Below are 19,725 nucleotides of genomic sequence, written 5' to 3' on the forward strand. Positions count from 1 at the left end.
TAGTTAACACATTTTATGATGTCCAAATTATATAATGTTTAACTCTTTTGTAGTCTTGTGTAGTATTAATTATCCTACTGGGACCTTCTACTTAAAATCAAGTTCCAAATTATATTAAAATCTCCTAATTAAATAACCTCATTGTTAGGCTCAAGAAGAGAAATCAATTTAGCATAAAATACATTTTTTTCAGATGTTAGTTTTTAAATTCCAATAATACTGAATTGCATTGGGCTGAAAATAATAGTTTGGGACCAATACTATCTAAGACATGTCAATTAATTTGTGGGATCCTCTTCTAGTTACCATTAAATCGCTAGCAAATTCATCTAATGAGGGTCTTAATCCTGTACTCCAATGTATATGAAAACTAAGGTCCCGATTAGCAGCTCTGAACCCAGCCCAAGCTCTCTAAGAAGACAAGGAAAAACTCCTGAAAAACCTTCATATACAAGTAAACAGGAGAAACCTCAGGAGAGGCAATTCAAAGAGAGAACCCCCTTCCACGGACGGCTGGGTGTTTGAAACAGTAGCTGCGTCAAAGATAAAGTCTGACCAAACAGTGGCTCTATCCGTCTGTCCTTGCTGTCTATATGTCTGTTTATATGTCTATCTGTCTGTCTATTTGTCTGTCTGTCTGTCTGTCTACATGTCTGTCTGTGTTTGTCTATATCCATCCATTATTATCTATACCGCTTATCCTGTTCAGGGTCACAGGGGCGCTAGAGCATAACCCAGCTGTCACACACGAACCAGGAAAACTAACAATGAAGTAGTATTTTGTGTTCCTGAATTTGATTCCCAGCAATGCAGCACTTTGAATCTTATGTAGTTGGCTGAAGATGAAGCTTCATGACTGTGACTATGTTATGAAAATCAAGTTTGACCCCCTCCCCTTTTCCCCCAACTCCTCCTCATCCATCCCCAGTTGCACCTGATCAACCTGAGAACAAGCCCGTCGTCAGTCCTCCAAATCCTGATGATGTCCCGCCAATACCTTACCTACCACATGACCTGGACACAATGTCCATCCCGCAGTTCAAGCAATTCTTCAATACAGCGCCACCACAGTTTCAGAAGGGAGTTAAAAATGAGAGGAGGAAAAGGAAGGTCAAGCTTTGTAAGGCCCAAAATGAACGTCGACAAAGGGAGACAAGTCAATTAAAGCAATTCTTACCTTTCTGGCATTTTTCCACTTTTCTTTTGTAATCATAAAATGCTCCTAATAAGCGTATAGCACAATAAAATGTAAAAGAAATCCACTAGGCGTTGAAACTCATCAATATTTAATTCTCATATATTTCTGATAAAAGTCTGACCAATCATTTTATTTGGTCCGAGTAAATTGATTTGCCGAGCTTCCTGTCTGTCATCCGTCGCCGCGTCCCTCCCAGTTGCACCGCTGTCATGGCTCGCAAGTTGCGCGCCTCTCTGGTAGAGCAGTAGAGCGGTGAGAGAGAGCAAGGAACGGAGAACTGACAATGACTGACCAAGGCGAGCCGCCACTTCCATCATCAGCTGCCCCCACAGAGAAAAGTATCAGGACAAAGAAGACTATTTCACAAAAAGCTGCCATAAAGAAAGAGCTTGATGCGGCAAGAGGCAAGACTCGAGTCAACATCGGCTCTGCTTTCCAGCAATGGAGGAGGCTAATGCAGCTACATCCGGAGCTAAAAAGAGATGAGATGGTCGCGGAGTTTCTGCTGGACAGGTACTTTTAGTTTACCTAATCCTAGAACACAACATTACATGTGATAACATCAGTTACCATATCGTTCTGTAATATTATGTTATTTGTGCAGGGAAAATTTAGCCTAGCGTTAGCGTTAGCGCCGGTAGTGTAAACAAACTGACTCCACAGCTTGGTTTGTTAAACGTTACACTACCGGTGACGTTAGCTTCAGCGTTAGCCTCAGTGTTTATTGTGGAAGTTGTCATTAACCCAGTTCTAGTATTATAACTCCGGGGTTGCGTTTGACTTGGTTGGTTGTACAGTAACCAGAGCTAGTTCAGCACATTGCTAGAAGACTTCTCCGGCTAATAGATCATGCTGGCTAGCTGACATCTGTGTAAATAAGACCGATCAGTCTATGTTTGTGACTTTTTCCATCCTTGGGAAGAAGTACTATTTACCAGTATGGAATTTTAAATTGTTATAAGTTGATACATACACTTGCTCCACTTACTGTACATTATAACATCACTCTGTGACAAAACAGCCTAAGATCTATATAAAATCTAGCCTGTTTGAATTTATGCAATTTATATCCTGTCACGTTTCTATTTTTTTTTACTCTTTGTCAAGGTACACCACTCCCACAGTAATGGAGGACATCCAGCACCAGCCAAGACTTGGTACCCCTGGAACTCATGAAGAGCTGAATGTGACATCTAAAAGATTTGTTTGCATTACTAAATAATCTTGCAAGTGCCTTATGTTATTTATTTTCTTTTTTATTGGGACCAAATGACTAATTTGTTATAGAAGACAGCTGTAAAAAAAAAAAAGATAAGCTGTGAACAATAATAAATGTTTTTCTAAAAAATTGATTTTAGCAATTCACTGCAGTTCATTCAGATGAAGTGGGAATATGAAAAAAGGGGCATAATGGAAGTAAAGCATAATAAACATTACTTTATGTGAGTAAAAAGACAAAGGCAATTATACAATGCAAGGTTTTATTGAACAACGTGAATAAGAAAAAATACAAAACTATATGAACTGCTGGAGTTGGATGAGATCGTCAGGACTGAGTACAGCAGGTCCACGTGCCCTCCGACCTCTGGCTCTTGTTGTGGATCTTGGTGCAGCATGTCTGCTGGTTCCGGGCCTCTCCTCAGCAGATTCCCCACTCTGCATCACCCCACGGCCCTGCTGCTCCTAACCTGGAAGGACCCGCCCTTCTCGGGGCTCTTACACCTCCTGTGCTGGTTCCTGCTGTAGGCTGCTGCTGTCGGCCCCTGCCTCTGAAGATCCGGAACGTAGTCAGGATCTCCAACCACACTCTCCTCCAAGAAGCACCACAATTTAAAAAAAGAAAGAGCCTTTTACTTTGTGACTATATAACATAAAGTTGAAAGGAAAAAATGTTGAAGCTAAACGTCTGAACGAGGGCTAAAGTTAGCTACCATTAGCTGACAAACAGGTTCTCAACAAAGTTAACCTGTAAACAAACTGCTTCAACTGCTCCTAATTTAATGACAAACATTACCGGGACAATTCAGGCAAGGTAAGACGTTATGACAGCAAGAAAATATTAATTCTGCCGAAAAACGACGCATTTGACTGTAAACAAACAGGCGATGAAATGCTATAATTACGATAGTAACGTTGGTAGTTCGTCAGACTACAAAAGGTAACTAAACGTTACGAGGGAGGGAATTTTATTTTATACCACATGCAGAATTGAATATTATTTAATTACCGTTGGTTAGTTTTCACTTACCTGTGCCTCTGACTCTGACTCCATTGACCCGTTTCACTCGCGCTGCTTCTCTCACCGCACGCGTCAGGGATGCATGGAGGAGGGAGGGAGGGAGGGGAGCGTCAGAGGTCAGGCAGGGGGAAGAGGGTGGGACTTTGAAGGGAGGCGGAGTTCTTGTTCAAATTTTAACTAAGTGCTGAGGGACATGCCAGAAAGGTAAGAATTGCTTTAATTGTACGCCAACGTAGTCGTATTAGGGAGTTAGAGGATGCCTATGACAATGTGTCACGCCAGAATCATGAGTGTGAGCAAAAGAGTGAGTTCCTTGGACGACAGAAGGACTTTGCTGTGGAGCAAATGCTGTTCTACCGGGATGAACTGAACTGGCACAGCATACACTGGGGTCACGCACCCATGATTGGACCTGCCCCCATATGAGTAATCTTCACCATCAAAGGACTGCATATCATGACCATAAAAGTCCAATACCTTGCTGAGTGATAGGGTTCCTGATTTATTTCAAGTGCAGTGATGATAACTTGTATGTATCGACTTTTGAGTGATTTGAATTGTGTGTTGTATACTCAACAATCTGTGTGCACCTTAGGGTGCATAGTATAGCATCTACATTATCTACTGTTTTCTTCATCACATGTTTGTTTGTTTCTATTTGAGTTTAAGTGAGACTTATAGTATACTCACAGTTTGTAGTTGTGATAGAATAGGTTTTGCTTGCCACAAACTTATGTTAGCACCAAAATCAGCCCACTGCAGTAGATTTTTTAAAGAGCACAGTTTTTGTTTTTGTTTGTGAATATTTGACATCTTTTAAAGATAGCTTTCTTTGTTAGGGATTGAGCATCATAGGGTTTTTTCCTTTTTTTCGCCGATATAAGGTTTTCCCTTTTGTTCTGCCCAGATAGAGTAGCTAGTCGCAGGAGGTCTTTTTTCCACAGCCCACAATGTTAGTCAAGAGAGTTTGCCCACACTACAACTACAGGCTACTCTTAGGGAGGTGGCGGTTTGTCCTCTTGTCAGTAGGTCTGTGCGGGACCTGTTACTTCTGCCAATAGCTCTCTCAAACACATCTTGAGTTGGTGAGATATTTACTTGGTAACTGACGCCCATGTTGGCTTTGGGGGCAGAACTAATAGGCCTGGTACAGGATAAGCTTTTGAATATATCTGTTATGAAATTATGTTATTCCTGAATGATCACTTAAAGTTTTTGATATGTGACTTTTCAGTCCCACAGGAGGGAAATGTTGAAAAAACTTTTGCCTGAAGGATGCATTTGTCATGAGTGATATTAATCGTCTTGATGATCACTTAAAATTGTTAGTATGTGACTTTCCAGTCCCACAGGAGGGAATGTTGGAAAAAATGTTGAAGCTTTATAATCAAATGTTTTAGAGTCCAAGTTATATATCCATAAGATTTATAAATTAAATGTTTTAATGCCTTAAAGTTTAAGATTTTATAGTTAAAATGTCTTATAGTTAACTTTTCTATAGTATAAAGCCTTAAAGTCAAAGTTTTTCAGTCAAATGTCTTAAAGTTAAAGTTTTACAGTCAAATGTCTTAAAGTTAAAGTTTTACAGTCAAATGTTTTATAGTTAAGGTTTTACAGTCAGGTTTTATATTCTAATGTTTTATAATAAGTTTTTATAATCTGAAGTGTTAAAACACTAAAACTAGAATCCTAAGCTGAGAAACTCGCTGGGCTCAGTATAAAAACCAGGTGCAGGGTGGGCAGCTGGCCAAGAAAAACAGGTGTCCCCCCGAGCCCCTCCCTTATCTGTTGTACAGTGCATGAACGTGCCTAATTGGCCGAAGTGAGGAAGAGTCCTGTGGAAAAGTTGGAAATGGGTCGGGCAAAACTGAAAGGAAACAGACTGAGGGCAGAGAGCCAGAGCGAGGGGGGGGGCTCCAACAGGTGTTGATGCACGCTGAAGCCCAGCGAGGGAGGGGTTTAGAGTATATAAGACCCGAGCGGCTGACCTGTAGGCAGTCTCATCCGGATGGACTCGGGTTTATTTCTTTGTATTTATACAGGAATAAAGTCTTTTAGCATCAGATTCTGCCAGTCTCTAGTGTTTGCTTGTCTGAGTTTTTCAAGACTTTGATTATATTTTTAAGAGTTTTTTAACCAAGTTTTATAACCCATTTTTAAGAGTTTTTCCACCAAGTTTGTTACGTATTTTTATTTATTTATTTTTTCAACCATGTTTTATCATCAATTGGAGATTGAAATTATGTGGCTCACGGTCCAGTCCAGCAGAGTCACGGCTGCACTGGTCTCTGCTGCTGGTGGCTTGACTTTCAGCAGCAGTGCAACTTCCAGAGGGACCATGCTGTTTTCCCCGTCCAGCAGCTTTATACATAGAGCCAAAGTGGGAAAAAGACGAATCTCATATGTTTACATAATAAAAGTAAACTTCTACATTGAATGAGGTAAAGGAAGAACATGGGCATTTTCTCTTTGTATTCATTATGAAAAAAGAGAAATGTTAATAAATGTTGCTCTAAGTATTTAAACAATGTATCAACATGTTGGAATGAGAAAGAAGAATATATCACTTACCATAGATGTGCGTTCAACTTCTTCCTGTTGAATGCGTTTTCTGGCAACCTACAAAAAATAAAGACATACATTTGTTTAGTTTATTACATATTTATTACATATAATATATTACATATTATATTTATCGTACAATGTGGATACATGAATCATTGGTAGTTTGTGTGTGTGTGTGTGTGTGTGTGTGTGTTCGGGCGAAAGGCGGGGTACACCTTGGACTAGTCACCAGTCAATCACAGGGATGACATATAGAGAAAGACAACTTTTTGCAATCACACCCACACCGATGGGCAATTTAGAGTCACCAATTAACCTAACAAGCACGTCTTTGGACTGTGGGAGGAAGCCGGAGACCCCGGAGAGAACCCACGCATGCACGGGGAGAACATGCAAACTCCGCACAACTTTGTCCAAACCGGGGTTTGAACAAGTAAACTTCTAGCTGTGAGGCAACAGCGCTAACCACTGCAGTCACCGTGCAGCCCTGTTTGTATGTTTGTCTATATGTCTCTCTGCTCGTCTATATGTCTGTCTGTTTGTCGAAATGTCTGTCTATATGTCTGTCTATATGTCTATTTGTTGTCCTGGGGTGTTCTTCTGTGCTTCTGGGAGGGTGTGGAGATTCATTTCAGCCAGGGGTGATCCTTTAGTGTCTCCAGGGTGGGTCGGGCCTCCGGGGTCTTGGTTAGACAGCTTCGTAGAAACCCCTGACAGTCTGGACAGACAAAAAAGAATCATGGTTGAATACACACTGTACTTAATATGTGTTTCCCTGTGCTGAATTTGACTGCATGTGGGTGTTAATAACTTACCGATGGAAAGACTTTCACTGATGTCAGGGTTTACATAAACAATCTCAGTGCTGTCAGTAAAGGGGACAGTACCATGCAGGATCTCAAAAAGCACAACACCAAGCTGCCACACTGTAGCTGGTACGGCCCTGTACATCTTTTTCGTGAACCACTCAGGGGAGACGTACACATAAGTTCCTACAATTCAACCAGCCACAAAGTAAGAAAATATAATGGTAAGAGACAGAGATAAAGGACAGAGATAGCAATTATGCAATGATCATCAGCTCAAGCAATACAAATATAAGAGACTAAGACTAACTAATAATAAGAACAATAAGAGGGACAGCCTACCTGGACCTGAAATGTAATTCTCCTCTGACAGAAATGTTCCACAGCCAAAGTCAATAAGCCGTACTCGAGGGACATCAGAGCCGGTTTCAAGGAGGATGTTCTCCAGCTTGATGTCCCTGTGAAATACTCCTCTGGAGTGGATCTCAATGACAGCATCCACCAGCTGTTTGGCTATGGTCTGGGGGAGAAAGAGAGAGACATCAAGACTGAGTGACATGGTGTTCATGGACACAGATACAAAAACACTGAATCACAGTTTGTATCAGCTACTTACTTTAGCCTCGTGCTCCTGCAGGGAGGACCCTCTAGATTCGACATAATCATACAGGTCACAGCAGGGGACTGGTCTCTCTAGGACGAGTATCAGGTCGCGATCCAGATCGTACCAGTCCAGCAGGGTCACGATTGCACTGGTCTCTGCTGCTGGTGGCTTGACTTTCAGCAGCAGTGCAACTTCCAGAGGGACCATGCTGTTTTCCCCGTCCAGCAGCTTTATACATAGAGCCAAAGTGGGAAAAAGATGAATCTCATATGTTTACATAATAAAAGTGAACTTCTACATTGTATGAGGTAAAGGAAGAACATGGGCATTTTCTCTTTGTATTCATTATGAAAAAAGAGAAATGTTAATAAATGTTGCTCTAAGTATTAAACAATGTATCAACATGTTGGAATGAGAAAGAAGAATATATCACTTACCATAGATGTGCGTACAACTTTTTCCTGTTCAATGTGTTTTATGGCAACCTACAAAAAATAAAGACATACATTTGTTTCGTTTATTAGTCGTACAGTGTGGATACATGAATCATTGGTAGTTTGTGTGTGTGTGTGTGTGTGTGTGTTGTATAGCATGACAATGAATCTTACAGGTAGATTGTCCTTTTTGCGGAAGCCAGCAAAGACTGCCCCGAAGCCTCCTTCACCAAGCAGTTTCCCCTCCTCGTACTTGGACTCAAAGGCATCTGCAGAAATATATAACAAACATATTCCGTTTAAATATACATGCTCAGGACTTTCATCGGAATACTAATACATAAAACTAATCTCTCACAATAACCTCATTTTATTAGCGTAGCTGAGCATCATGGCTGGACAAAGCACGCCAGAATCCGTCCAAAGGAAACATAATAAATCCACCTACCAACATTTCTAAAGCTCACTAGTTGTCATGATCGATAAATCAGTACAAAAAACTGACTTATACTATTTCCAGTCTTTATGCTAAGTTAAGCAACTGCATGTCATAGCATTCAGTTGTGCTTCTCACAGAAGATACATTGAAACAGAAATGGTAGAAACTGATTTTGCAGCAGCCAAGGTATCCAGATTTTAGTCCCTTGCATGTGTCGAACTCCATAAACACTGGATTCTTCACTTCCAATAATAGAACTCATAAGCATATGTCATTGGTCACTCTGTCTTCTAATTGCAGATTTTTTTCAAACCCCATGATGACACAATCATGGCTATTTTGACTTTGGAGACCTCCCTCCACATCCAAAGTAGACATTTACATCATTCTCTACAGGCTAAGTATAATTCTGCCTATCCTAGCTTGCCTCTGCTGTGACGATGGACCGTATTTGCTGTAGAGGAAGTGTCAGGGTTGTCACTGGAGGCCTCAGAGGGATAATGGGTCTTTCTGCTCCTTTTCCTGGGACCCTCTGTCTCCTCAGACTTCCTCTTTCTACTCGAGATGTTGGTAGATGTGGATGGTACGTTGTCGTCGGGGATGTCGTCGTTGGACTTCCTCTGGCTGCTGGTCTTCCCAGAACCCAACACAGCACCATGGCTGGGTCCAGAGGAGCTTGGAGTTTCTCCTGAAACTGTGACATTCAACAGATAAAGCCAAATCATGAGCATGCAAGTATTAGGAGTTAAAAACAATTTGTGCACATTGGTATTCAGACAAATCAGAGGTATTTATCTGTAGACAATTCAGCCCTATACAATTTTTTTGGTGGTTTAAATAATTTGAAAATATAATGAAGACAAAAGACATAACACAAAGTTCAGCAAAAGCCTGATTTCAGATAACTATGCCAAATACATTTCGATTTAGGTGAGAATGAGTCAACTTTAGTTGCTGACTCTCAATATAGCTTCTTGTAAATGGGCTTTATTTAACAAAGTACCCCTTTACTGAGCGTGCAATTATTCTCCTCTTTTAGTTTAACATTTACTTAACTGAAAACAAATACAATTAATCTTTTTAGGATTTTTCTGAGCTTACCTGTGCTGGTAGTTGGGCCAGTGAGGTCCCTGCTGCAGCCCTCGCAGGGACTTTGACTTGTCCTGCTCCTCTTGCTGGCTCTTTCAAGACTCTCCTCAGATTTTCTCTTCGAGATGTTTTTTCGATCTGAGTTGCAGTCTTTCTCTGTATATATGATGGGGTCAGTGCGGCAACCTGCAAGAACAGAAAACGACAATTCAGTATGTGCTTAATACAATCCATTACATTATTTATGTTCTGAGGGAATTAAGTAAGTGGCAGCACTCTAACTTATTAATCTACCAGTTTAATCATGTGGTTTAAAGAGAAAGGAAAATAGCATTTTTTTTGCCAGAATTGTGTTCCTCAATACTTACTCCGTTGTGCAACTGAGGCCCACCACTGAACGGTCCTTTTTGGTGTCCACGATTTGGATGACATGTCTCTCAAAAAGTAATGCTTCTCCGTTGAAATGACAAATGAAAATGAACTAACTTGGATCATTCAAGTGTAAGTTATGTCATGTTCCAGAATGCCTTTGAAGAGGTTGTTCCAGAATGCCTTTGAAGAGGTTATTCCGGAATGCTTTGGCCAAACAAATTTGACCTCACAATATTCTGCTGTGTCCTGTTCTATAGAATACATTCAGAATGTTGAGTGGATTCAAATGCAAGAGATGTGTTTAATCAAACATAAACACATTCAAAGGCTTTATAGTACTTACACAGAAACAAAAGCGACAGATTGGGATTCTTAATTCGAATCAAAACATGGTTGGTGTGCAACTCTCATGATCCGTCTACGGAGATTATAATGTTATAAACCAGTTCGAAAGAGCTACTATGATTCAATGGAAATCACTTTTTGTCCCATCTTTTCCTGCAGATAGCAAGTGAATGCAGGTTGTGCTTTCCTAAACTGTCCACAATCTTAACTTTCCCTTTTATTAGATACAATGTGAAAATTCTTTGTGGTCAATTAACCCAAAAGTGAATAAACATAGACTACTATTGATTCAGACAAAACTGAAGTTATTGTGCTCAGCCCAAAACACCTTAGAGACTCTTTCTCCCATGATATAGCTGCCCTAGATGGCATCAGCCTGGCATCCAGCACTACTGTTAAAAATCTGGGAGTTCTATTTGATTAGGATATGTCCTTCATCTCCCACATAAAACACATATCAAGGACAGTCTTCTTTCATCTTCGCAACATAGCAAAAATCATACACATCTTGTCTCAAAACGATGCAGAAAAACTAGTCCATGCATTTGTTACTTCCAGGCTGGATTATTGTAACTCGTTACTATCAGGCTGCCCTAATAGGTCACTAAAAACTCTTCAGCTGGTACAAAATGCTGCAGCACGTGTGCTGACAAGAACTAGGAAGAGAGATCACATCTCTCCTGTATTAGCCTCTCTGCACTGGCTTCCTGTAAAATCTAGAATATAATTTAAAATCCTTCTTCTTACTTACAAAGCTCTTAATGGTCAGGCACCATCATATCTTAAAGAGCTCATAGTGCCATATTACCCCTCTAAGAGTAGTGTTGGAGGTAGAGCCTTCAATTACCAGGAAGAGTAGACTTAAAACTTTCCTCTTTGATAAAGCTTATAGTTAGGGCTGGCTCAGGCTTGGTCTAGCCTATAGTTATCCTGCTATAGGTTTAGACTGCCAGGGGGGATCTGACACACCAAGCTCCTCTCTCCCTCTGTCTCTCTCGCTCTCTCTCTCTCTTTGAATTGTTTCTGTCCCTGTTTTTTAACCTGTATTTTCCACTGTTTCCTACTGCATGGCCAGGTAAGCCTTTTACTGGTGTTTTTGAGTGTTTGACTGTGACTGACAGATCGTTGGTTGTGTTCCCTCGTGTTTTCGGAAGGAATGGCATCCACCGAGACGCCACCTCCGTCAATCCGGCAGGGAGTGCGGATAGTCCCGCCGGACGCCAACGTTTCTGTGGAGGAGGTTCTTTTGGCTGTCGGAGAGCAGGTAGGACATGATAACCTATCGTATGCATCCCGGATGAACAACGCTGTGGTCGTGTTCCTGAAAAATGAGCCTCTTGCTCATCAGCTGATTGAGAGCTGTCAGTTCCCTCCACACGGATCACCGTATCCGGTGTTCCCCCGTTTCTTTCTAACGAGCTGTTAGAGAACGAAAAGGAAAGTTTGCCAGCGGGTTTAAGGCTGTGAGTTTGGGATGTAAGGTGTGCAGCCAGACTGGATAGAATATACATGTCAAAAAGCCTCAGCCCCAAATTAGTTAACGGTAACATCAGTCCAGTGGGCTTCACAGACCATCACCTTACCACAGCAGGGTTGATCATTTCGCCAGGTGAAAAGGTTCAATCCTACTGGCACTTTGTTTCCCTTTAAGCAGAAACAATAACGCTGACAACCAACAAAGAAAGAGCTCAGGGCGGACGTGAGGCAGTCAAAGAAAAAAGGTTTATTCACAATATTTAAATGAAGGTAAACAACAAACGTAGGTTTGAAAAATGTGGGGGGAAGGAGGAACTGTGGGGGTTGTGCCAAACGAAATAAACAAAGTACAACAAAATAGGGCCTAGCTCAACTCCATCTGTGAGGAAAGAAAACGAAAACAAAAGGCCTGACTACCTTATCTACAAAGTGTCTGAATATAATAAAAGTACAACAGTGGCAACAACCCATAACCTGGTGTAGTAACAATTTCCTGCTAAGTGCGTGAATGTATAGGGTACCCCAGCCTTACCTCAGCTCTACCTCCCCACCACAAACCATCTTAGACAGCCAAGCAACATAGGGGCGAACAAAGCAAAAGAGAGGCTTTTAAAATGGTGCCCTCCGTCTCTGATTGGCTAACTGGCTGGAGTGTGAACCAATCCACAGCTCTTCTGGAGCTCCGAGGTGGCAGCCAATCTTCCACTTCTCACCTGCAGGACAAATGGAGAAGAGAGCAAGAGAGAGAGAGAGAGACACCTGCACACACCACTCTATACACGTAACACACTTTAATAACAGACTCTTACAGGATAGTGTTTTCTGCCAAAGTTTTGAGCGCTTTTGGAAACAGTGGAAAACAAAAAAAGCTGAATTTGGTTACCTGAAGTTGTGGTGGGAGGTAGGCAAATGTCAGGTTTGGGTCTTCTGCCAGCAGTACACCTCTCACTCTTCTGCCAGGATAAAGGCAGCTGTCAAAGATTTGGAGGTCCAAACTAAAAACATTGAGGGGGGTTTAAATAGGAGCTCCGAACCCACCACTTGTCCTCTGCTGCGGGAGAAGAGGTTGGAGTTGAGCTCCTCCCTGCAGGAGAACGTAAAGGGAGCCCTGGTCCGGTCACGCTTCCTCCAGCTTAAAGACATGGACGCCCCGAGCTCTTTCTTCTTCAACCTGGAGAGATCGGTGGCGTAGAGAAGCTGATGTCTTGTCTGAAGCTGCCAGGGGGCAGAGTGACCACAGATCCGGCCGAGATGAGGAGCCATGCTGTGGAGTTCTACTCGCACCTTTTTGGGGCAGAAACCTGCAGCTTGGAGTGCCGTGGGGAGCTCCTGGAGGGTCTTCCTCAGCTCAGCCAGGAGGAAACAGCTGCTCTGGACTGTGAGCTGACTCTGGAGGAGTTAACGTCTGCCATCAATCAGATGACATCTGGGCGGGCACCAGGGATTGATGGCCTTTCTACTGACTTTTATAAAGGGTTCTGGAACGTTCTTGGTCACGATTTACACAGTGTTTTGGTGGAGTGCTTTAAAACAGGATCTCTTCCTGTTTCCTGTCAGCGAGCGGTGCTTTCTTTGTTGCCATAGAAAGGAGACCTGGCCTAACTGAAGAACTGGGGGCCTTCACTCTACTTAATGGGAAAAAATTGACTAAAGCAAGAACAACAATAAGCAAAAATAAGCAAAACCTTCAAGTAAATAAACCAACAATGTGAGACAAATAAACAAACTAAACTAAACGCAAAATACCCAAATTTATAAGAAAGTAAGTAAAGGAACTAACTAAAGGGACAAAAACAGCAGTGGCAACCGAGCTCCTCCTAATAGGGCAAAAGAACAAAATTTTGATTTTTTAAAAATTGTTATTTAAATCAATGGAGAAGCACAAGGCGATTCTATCTGATTACCTTCGCCAAGTACAGCACCGCTAGATGATGAGGGACGCCAACACCATGTCCTTGTTTCTATTGCGAGAAGCACACATGATTACCGGTACCAATAATATTCAAACTATCACAAGTTGAAACCAAACAATGCATACCTGGAAGCCTGCGAGTTACGGTGACTGAACTAGGCTTCTGTATGATCCAACACACGCACACATACACACCGCACTCTAATACTGCAAGCAGTCTGTCCAAATCTTCCTCCGACCGCAACAGGGGAGGAATGGCAAGGTGAGCTCGCATCGAGCCACAAACTGTTTCCTTTAAGGGGCTACTAACTGGAAGCAGCTGACACTGGTTTCCTTCCTCCTTGCCATGATTGAGGGGTGGGGTAAAATGGAAAGGGGAAGGCTTACCCATGACATATAGCTTAGCTATTGAGCCCTTGCAGTGCAGGTTGAGGGACCGGCTCAGCGGACTCTCTTTGCCCGGGTCCTGTGGCATTGAGCGTCCCCCAACACTCTCTGCTTATGCGGATAATGTGAATATTTTTGTTTCCAGCCAGGGGGATGTTCGGTGTCTGCAGGACACCCTGTCCCTGTATGAAAAAGCAACTTCTGCACGGGTGAACTGGGCAAAGAGCGAGGCTCTGCTGGTGGGACAGTGGAGGGATCAGGCGGTGCCCAGTCTGCCTGGAGGACTTGAGTGGGGGAGGGAGGGGCTGAAGGTGCTGGGGTTTTTTTGGGCACAGAGGGTTACAAAACAAAGAACTGGGAGGGAGTTAAGGAGAAGGTGTGTGCTCGGTTGTCTAAATGGAAATGGTTGCTGCCACAGTTGTCGTATAGGGGAAGAGTTCTGGTCGTCAATAACTTGGTCGCCTCGACTCTTTGGCACAGACTCATCGCTCTGACTCCACCTAGAGGCCTGATGGAGGACATTCAGAGGGTCATCCTGGACTTCTTTTGGTCTGGCAATCATTGGGTCAGGGCAGCAGCCCTCTATCTGCCAGTGGCTGAAGGAGGGCAGGGACTTATCAACATCCGGTCCAAAGTCGCCTCTTTCAGACTCCAGACTGCACAGAGGCTGCTCTACAACTGTGGTCCAAGCTGGCCGGACACTGCTCGTCTGCTGCTGAGGAGAGCTGGTAGCCTGGGCTACGACAAGCAGCTTTTCCTTTTAAGAAGTGAGGATATGGACATCACTGGCCTGACTCCATTTTACGGCTCTGTGCTGCAGGCCTGGCAGACTCTAAAATCTTCACATGCAGTAAATGAGACTCTGGGCATGTGGGTGTTTGAGGAGCCTCTATTTTATAACAACCTCATCAGGACTCAAACCCTGCAGTCTGCCAGTTTGAGGTCCGGTCTCAGAGAGGCCGGCTGTACAAAACTGGGCCATGTAATGAGGCTGACAGCTACCTCTGTGGACATCCTGAGAGAGAGGAGCAACATCACCTCCATCAGGTTGGTCAACTGAGTGGTGGAGGAGGTCTGCACTGCTCTACCCCAACATCTGAGGGCCTTTGTAAGAGACCAAACTCTGTATGACCAGTGGAGCGAGGACGGTGAGTATGGCTTCCCCTCTCTGTCCGTTACTCCAGCCGTGGGGGAATGGCGGGAAGGAGGAGGCCAGCTGCTGTCCTTTACAACACCTCACCCGGACAAGTTTAAGGGTGCAGGCAAAAAGGAACTTTATCAGACCTGTGTCAAAGTCCTTCACCTGCAGGCTCTGTCAGGGATGAAGGAGTCGAGGTGGACAGAGTTCTTTGGCCCAGACGTTACCCCGGAAGGCAGCTGGCGGTCAGCAGACCTCCAATGGAAGGTTGTACACGGGGCAATAGCTACGAACAGATACAGAGTGCACATTGATCCTGGGATGGGAGAGGAGTGTCTGTTTTGTTCCCAGGTTGAAACCCTTGTACATTTGTTTGTTGAGTGTCCCAGCCTGTCATGTTTCTTTGTGCTCTTGAAATCTTGGTTTCAGGCCATCAGAGAGGATTTTTCTTTTGCTATGTTCATCTTTGGCCCAAAATATTCGGCCAAGAAAAAGACTGCACACACGATGGTGAACTTTTTATCTGCTTCTGCCAAGCTGGCCATTTGGCTGACTCGCAGGAACCGGGCTCAGGGTGCCGGTAGTGTGGAGCTGGTATCGGTTCTGGAGGGACTTTTTAAGGCCAGACTGAGGGTGGAATATGCCTATGCCTCTATGATGGACAATGTGCAGGCCTTCGCTCGTGTGTGGGCTGTAGGGGGGGTTTTGTGCTCTGTGGAAGGGGACGGAGAGCTCGTTGTGAATATTTGATTTGAGGAAAATTTTCTTTGTTGATGTTGTGTTGCATTTAAAGAATGTGACAGTGACATGTTTCTCCTGCTAACGGTTAATAAAGGGATTTTTTTAAACCTCAAACCTCTCTCCCACTGTCTCTCTGTCCCTTCCTGCACCAAGCCTTCACTGAAAAAGAGAGGGTTTACTTGATAGAGCTGGAACAGCTGAGGCTCCAGCTTGACGCTAAGAAAGCGGAAGTTGAAGACTCTCAGTTTAAGACCTTGGAGAAATATTTGAACCTCCCTGAGTCACCAGCAGGTGGATACCAGGGGCTCAGCGACGACTCTGCAGAGCAGACGGATAACCAGGAGGAGAGAACAGCCAAGGAACAACCAGTCCGAGTGACTAAAAAGAAGTCACTCTGGACGAGGTTCATACATTTTCTGGGGTTGTTGAAACTAAAGAGGTGGAAGAGGAACTCATCCTCAACTCCTCACCCTCACCCTGATCCCGCTGACCCCTCCTTAACCCCCATCTAGCCCGTCTCCCATCAATCCTCCCCTAACCCCCCAGCCCCACAACCCCCCCCACCTCCTTTTGGTTTTTCTCCAGGATGCTCCGGTTTCCCCACATTTTTTACATTTTTTCTTTTTTAATTAAAACATTTTTACAAAATTAAAATTTGGGTAGTCGAAATTGTCACAAATATTCCACTAAGATCTAAAACATAAATAAATAAATAAATAAATAAAAATGCAAACATTAAATTTCCGCATTGATGATTTCATGAGGTCGTTAGAGTTGGTACAATTAAGTTATGAAAGAAACCTCAGACCTCTAATCAATACATAGGTGAAATCATGATGTGTTTTATTAGTGTATTTACTCAGTTGTAAGGTAAAAGTTTCTTCCTGATTGTCAAAGGCTAAAATATCTGTGAAGATTATTGAAAACAATTTTCATGTGGTTTCAGCTACTTTTTAGGTTTTTTCCAAAATGTTCAGACTCAGATATGATCATACTGTTTTGGTGGTATTATATACACATGCTCATTCAGGTAACATCAAATTACATTTATATGATATTGCCTCTGTATAAGGGGCGCCTGCTCTATCAACTGAGCTAAACCAGCGCCCCTGTAAATGTAATTTTGAGGCATTTTTGGGGAAAAAGACAGCAAAATAAAAAGTGATGACAACTGATAATAAAAGAAATCTGAAACTTATAAGACTGGAGGGGTATTACATGTAATCAGATCAGAAAAAATGGTTACTGTTGAGGGAAAATCAGTTATTAAGAGAACTGTCAACGGAAAAAATCCTTAAAGAAAATTTTGGGATGCATGTAGAATATTCCAATTTTATTACAGTAATCTGGTTTCAATTATATAGTGTTGGTGTTTTGTTTTTACTTTTGTAATTAGTTGATCGAGACTTTAACAACAACAAGAGGAATTTAAACTTAATTTACTTTTCTGCTGTCATGGTGCCCCTATTTTTCACATGGATGATTCCCAAACTTCATGCTATTGTCAAAATTAACACACAGCTGAGTGTGCAGAGCCTGCCGAATAGGCTGAGAAGGTTTTCAAATATATAACTAATAACATGGTGTGAACTATGGACATGGAGCTAAGGTTACCTGCAGCCCTTTCTACATGAGTGTAAAGGCCATAAACAATTTGAATGTCTTGGCTTTATCTTTTTTAATGTATTTCATTCAACCTTTATTTAACCAGGAAAAAGCTCTCTCTTTTTTTTTTTAAACTCTTTATTTATAGATCATTTTCATCTTTTAGTACAGGAAGGTAAAACAAAAGACAAATACAAAACATTGAACAATTACCCATATTCAAGGTCCGGGGGTGATCAGTAAATACAAAAGACAAAGTATCAAACCCAGTACGTGCATACAGTCTCACTCATTGGCCAAATAGGCTTGCCATTTCTGCCATCGTTTTTCACCTAGATCTTTTTGGAGTCTGACTGAGTAAGTCATTTGCTTTAGTACATGTAGTTGTTTTACGATATTAACAAAAGATTCTGTAGTGGGAGCATTTTTCTGGAGCCAACATTTTGTGATGGCCTTTTTACTTGCAGCCAGCAGGACCCTAAGTAGATATATATCAGCTTTACTCAACCCATCTGGCATATTCCTGAGATAAAGTGTTGTGAATAATACATTCATATTAAAGCATAGAACCTTTGAGATAATTTTTGCCACTTCTCTCCAGAAAGACTGGATGGAGGGGCAAGACCAAAAAATATGGGCATGATCAGCAAAGACCTCTCCGCATTCTCTCCAGCAGGCCAGTTGTGTACCAGTCTGTTTGGACTTCTACTTGGGAGTTATAAAAAAACGAATCAAGCTTTTCCAACAGAAGTCTCTCCAAGTCCAGGAGTTGGTGGAGGATGACTGCGTTTCCCAAGCGTTCAGCCACATGTCCTCTGTTATCACAATGTTCAACTCTTTTTCCCATCGTTGTTTCACATAGTCTGTAGAATCCTTCTTCAATGAGGTAATGCTGTGGTATAACTTGCTTACAAGTCCTTTAATATTCCCAGAGTTGTATGCATCCATAAATATATGAATAATCGCTGGTGGCTCTGCTGGGTTACCACCTTTCAGCTTTTTACAAAAATAGTCACGGAACTGTAAGTACCTATAAAAGTCATGCCCACCTAGTCCATACATTTGACATAAATTGTTAAAGCTATTAAGCTCCCATTTTTTAACAATTTTGCATACAGCAGTAACACCATAATAGGTCCATTGTTTATATCTATGATCTAGTAATGCTGGTGTGAATTCGGGGTCATACGCTGGCCATGTAAGTAGTTTTATCTGTTTTTGGAGTTCAAATTTTTTAACCACCTCGGCCCATACCTTCAAAGAGCAGTTCACCCATTGGCTCTCCGTTTGTAGTATTTTTTTCTCCATTCCTACACTACCAAGCAGTGATTGTATTGGTGCATCTGTTAATGATAACTCCATGGTTTTCCATTTAGCTACATAAGAAGAATTACACCAATATATTAGAGGTCTCAGTTGGGCTGCTAAATAGTAGTCCCTTAAAGATGGGAGGGCCTTACCGCCCCTCTCCTCCGGAAGCTGAAGGGTGGAAAATTTAACCCTTGGTCTCTGTTTATTCCAGATGAATTGTGAAATATGTTTATTCCACTCTCTAAATTGTTTCAGAGGGATTTCCACTGGCAATGATAAAAAGAGATATAATAACCTAGGGAGGATATTCATTTTTATTGATCTAATTCTGCTTCCAAAGTCAAGAGGCAACAGGCTCCACCCATCAAGATCATCATATATTTTTTTGTTAATACAGTTATAGTTAATATTGAGTAATTGTGACATATCTTTAGGCAAACTCACTCCCAGATATTTAATGAAGGGTGCGTTCCAATTAAAACTATACATTACGTTGAGTTCTTCTGTAGGTGTGTAGTTAAATGTCATAACCTGTGTTTTATGTATATTTAGGGCATATCCTGAATATTCCCCATATGTTTCCAGCATTTTTATTAATAGAGGCAGGCCTGAATTAGGATTTTTTATTGTGATCAATACATCGTCCGCGTACAGACTTATTTTATATTCCTCTCGTCCCATGGATAAACCTTCTAATTCTGTCTCCTGACGTATTGCTTGGGCTAAAGGTTCGATGAATAAATTAAATAGGTTGGGGCTGAGGGGGCAGCCCTGCCTGCAACCACGTTGTAAAGTTATAGAATCAGACAGACTGCCATTAACTTTAATTCTCGCAGTGGGGGAGGTGTAAAGTGCCTGGATACAATGTATAAAATCCTTACTAAAGTTAAATCTCTTCATAACTAAATACAGAAATTCCCACCCTACTGAATCAAAAGCTTTTTCAGCATCTAAACTAAGAATGATGGCACTAATTTGGTCTTTGTTAATCTGTTCGATGGTATGTAAGGCTCTTCTTATGTTGTCCTGTGTCTGTCTATTCTTTATGAATCCTGTTTGGTCCT

The 19,725-nt window shown here is 42.1% G+C and overlaps 1 protein-coding gene across 1 annotated transcript; it reads right to left on the reverse strand.

The window, feature by feature from the left end:
- Positions 1-6,628: 6,628 nt before the first annotated feature.
- Positions 6,629-9,806, reverse strand: LOC138589784 (serine/threonine-protein kinase pim-1-like). Its single transcript, XM_069660240.1, has 9 exons — positions 9,743-9,806; positions 9,387-9,560; positions 8,845-8,979; positions 8,021-8,115; positions 7,850-7,897; positions 7,425-7,640; positions 7,151-7,328; positions 6,818-6,994; positions 6,629-6,720 (listed from the first exon to the last, which is right to left on the reverse strand). The coding sequence occupies exons 1-9, from the start codon at positions 9,804-9,806 to the stop codon at positions 6,629-6,631; spliced, it is 1,179 nt and encodes a 392-aa protein (XP_069516341.1).
- Between the last annotated feature and the right edge of the window lie 9,919 nt (positions 9,807-19,725).

Source organism: Semicossyphus pulcher, unplaced genomic scaffold (assembly GCF_022749685.1).
Source record: "Semicossyphus pulcher isolate SPU_LCO1_2020_fin unplaced genomic scaffold, fSemPul1.0.p SCAF_1, whole genome shotgun sequence".
NCBI classification, from domain to species: domain Eukaryota; kingdom Metazoa; phylum Chordata; class Actinopteri; order Labriformes; family Labridae; genus Semicossyphus; species Semicossyphus pulcher.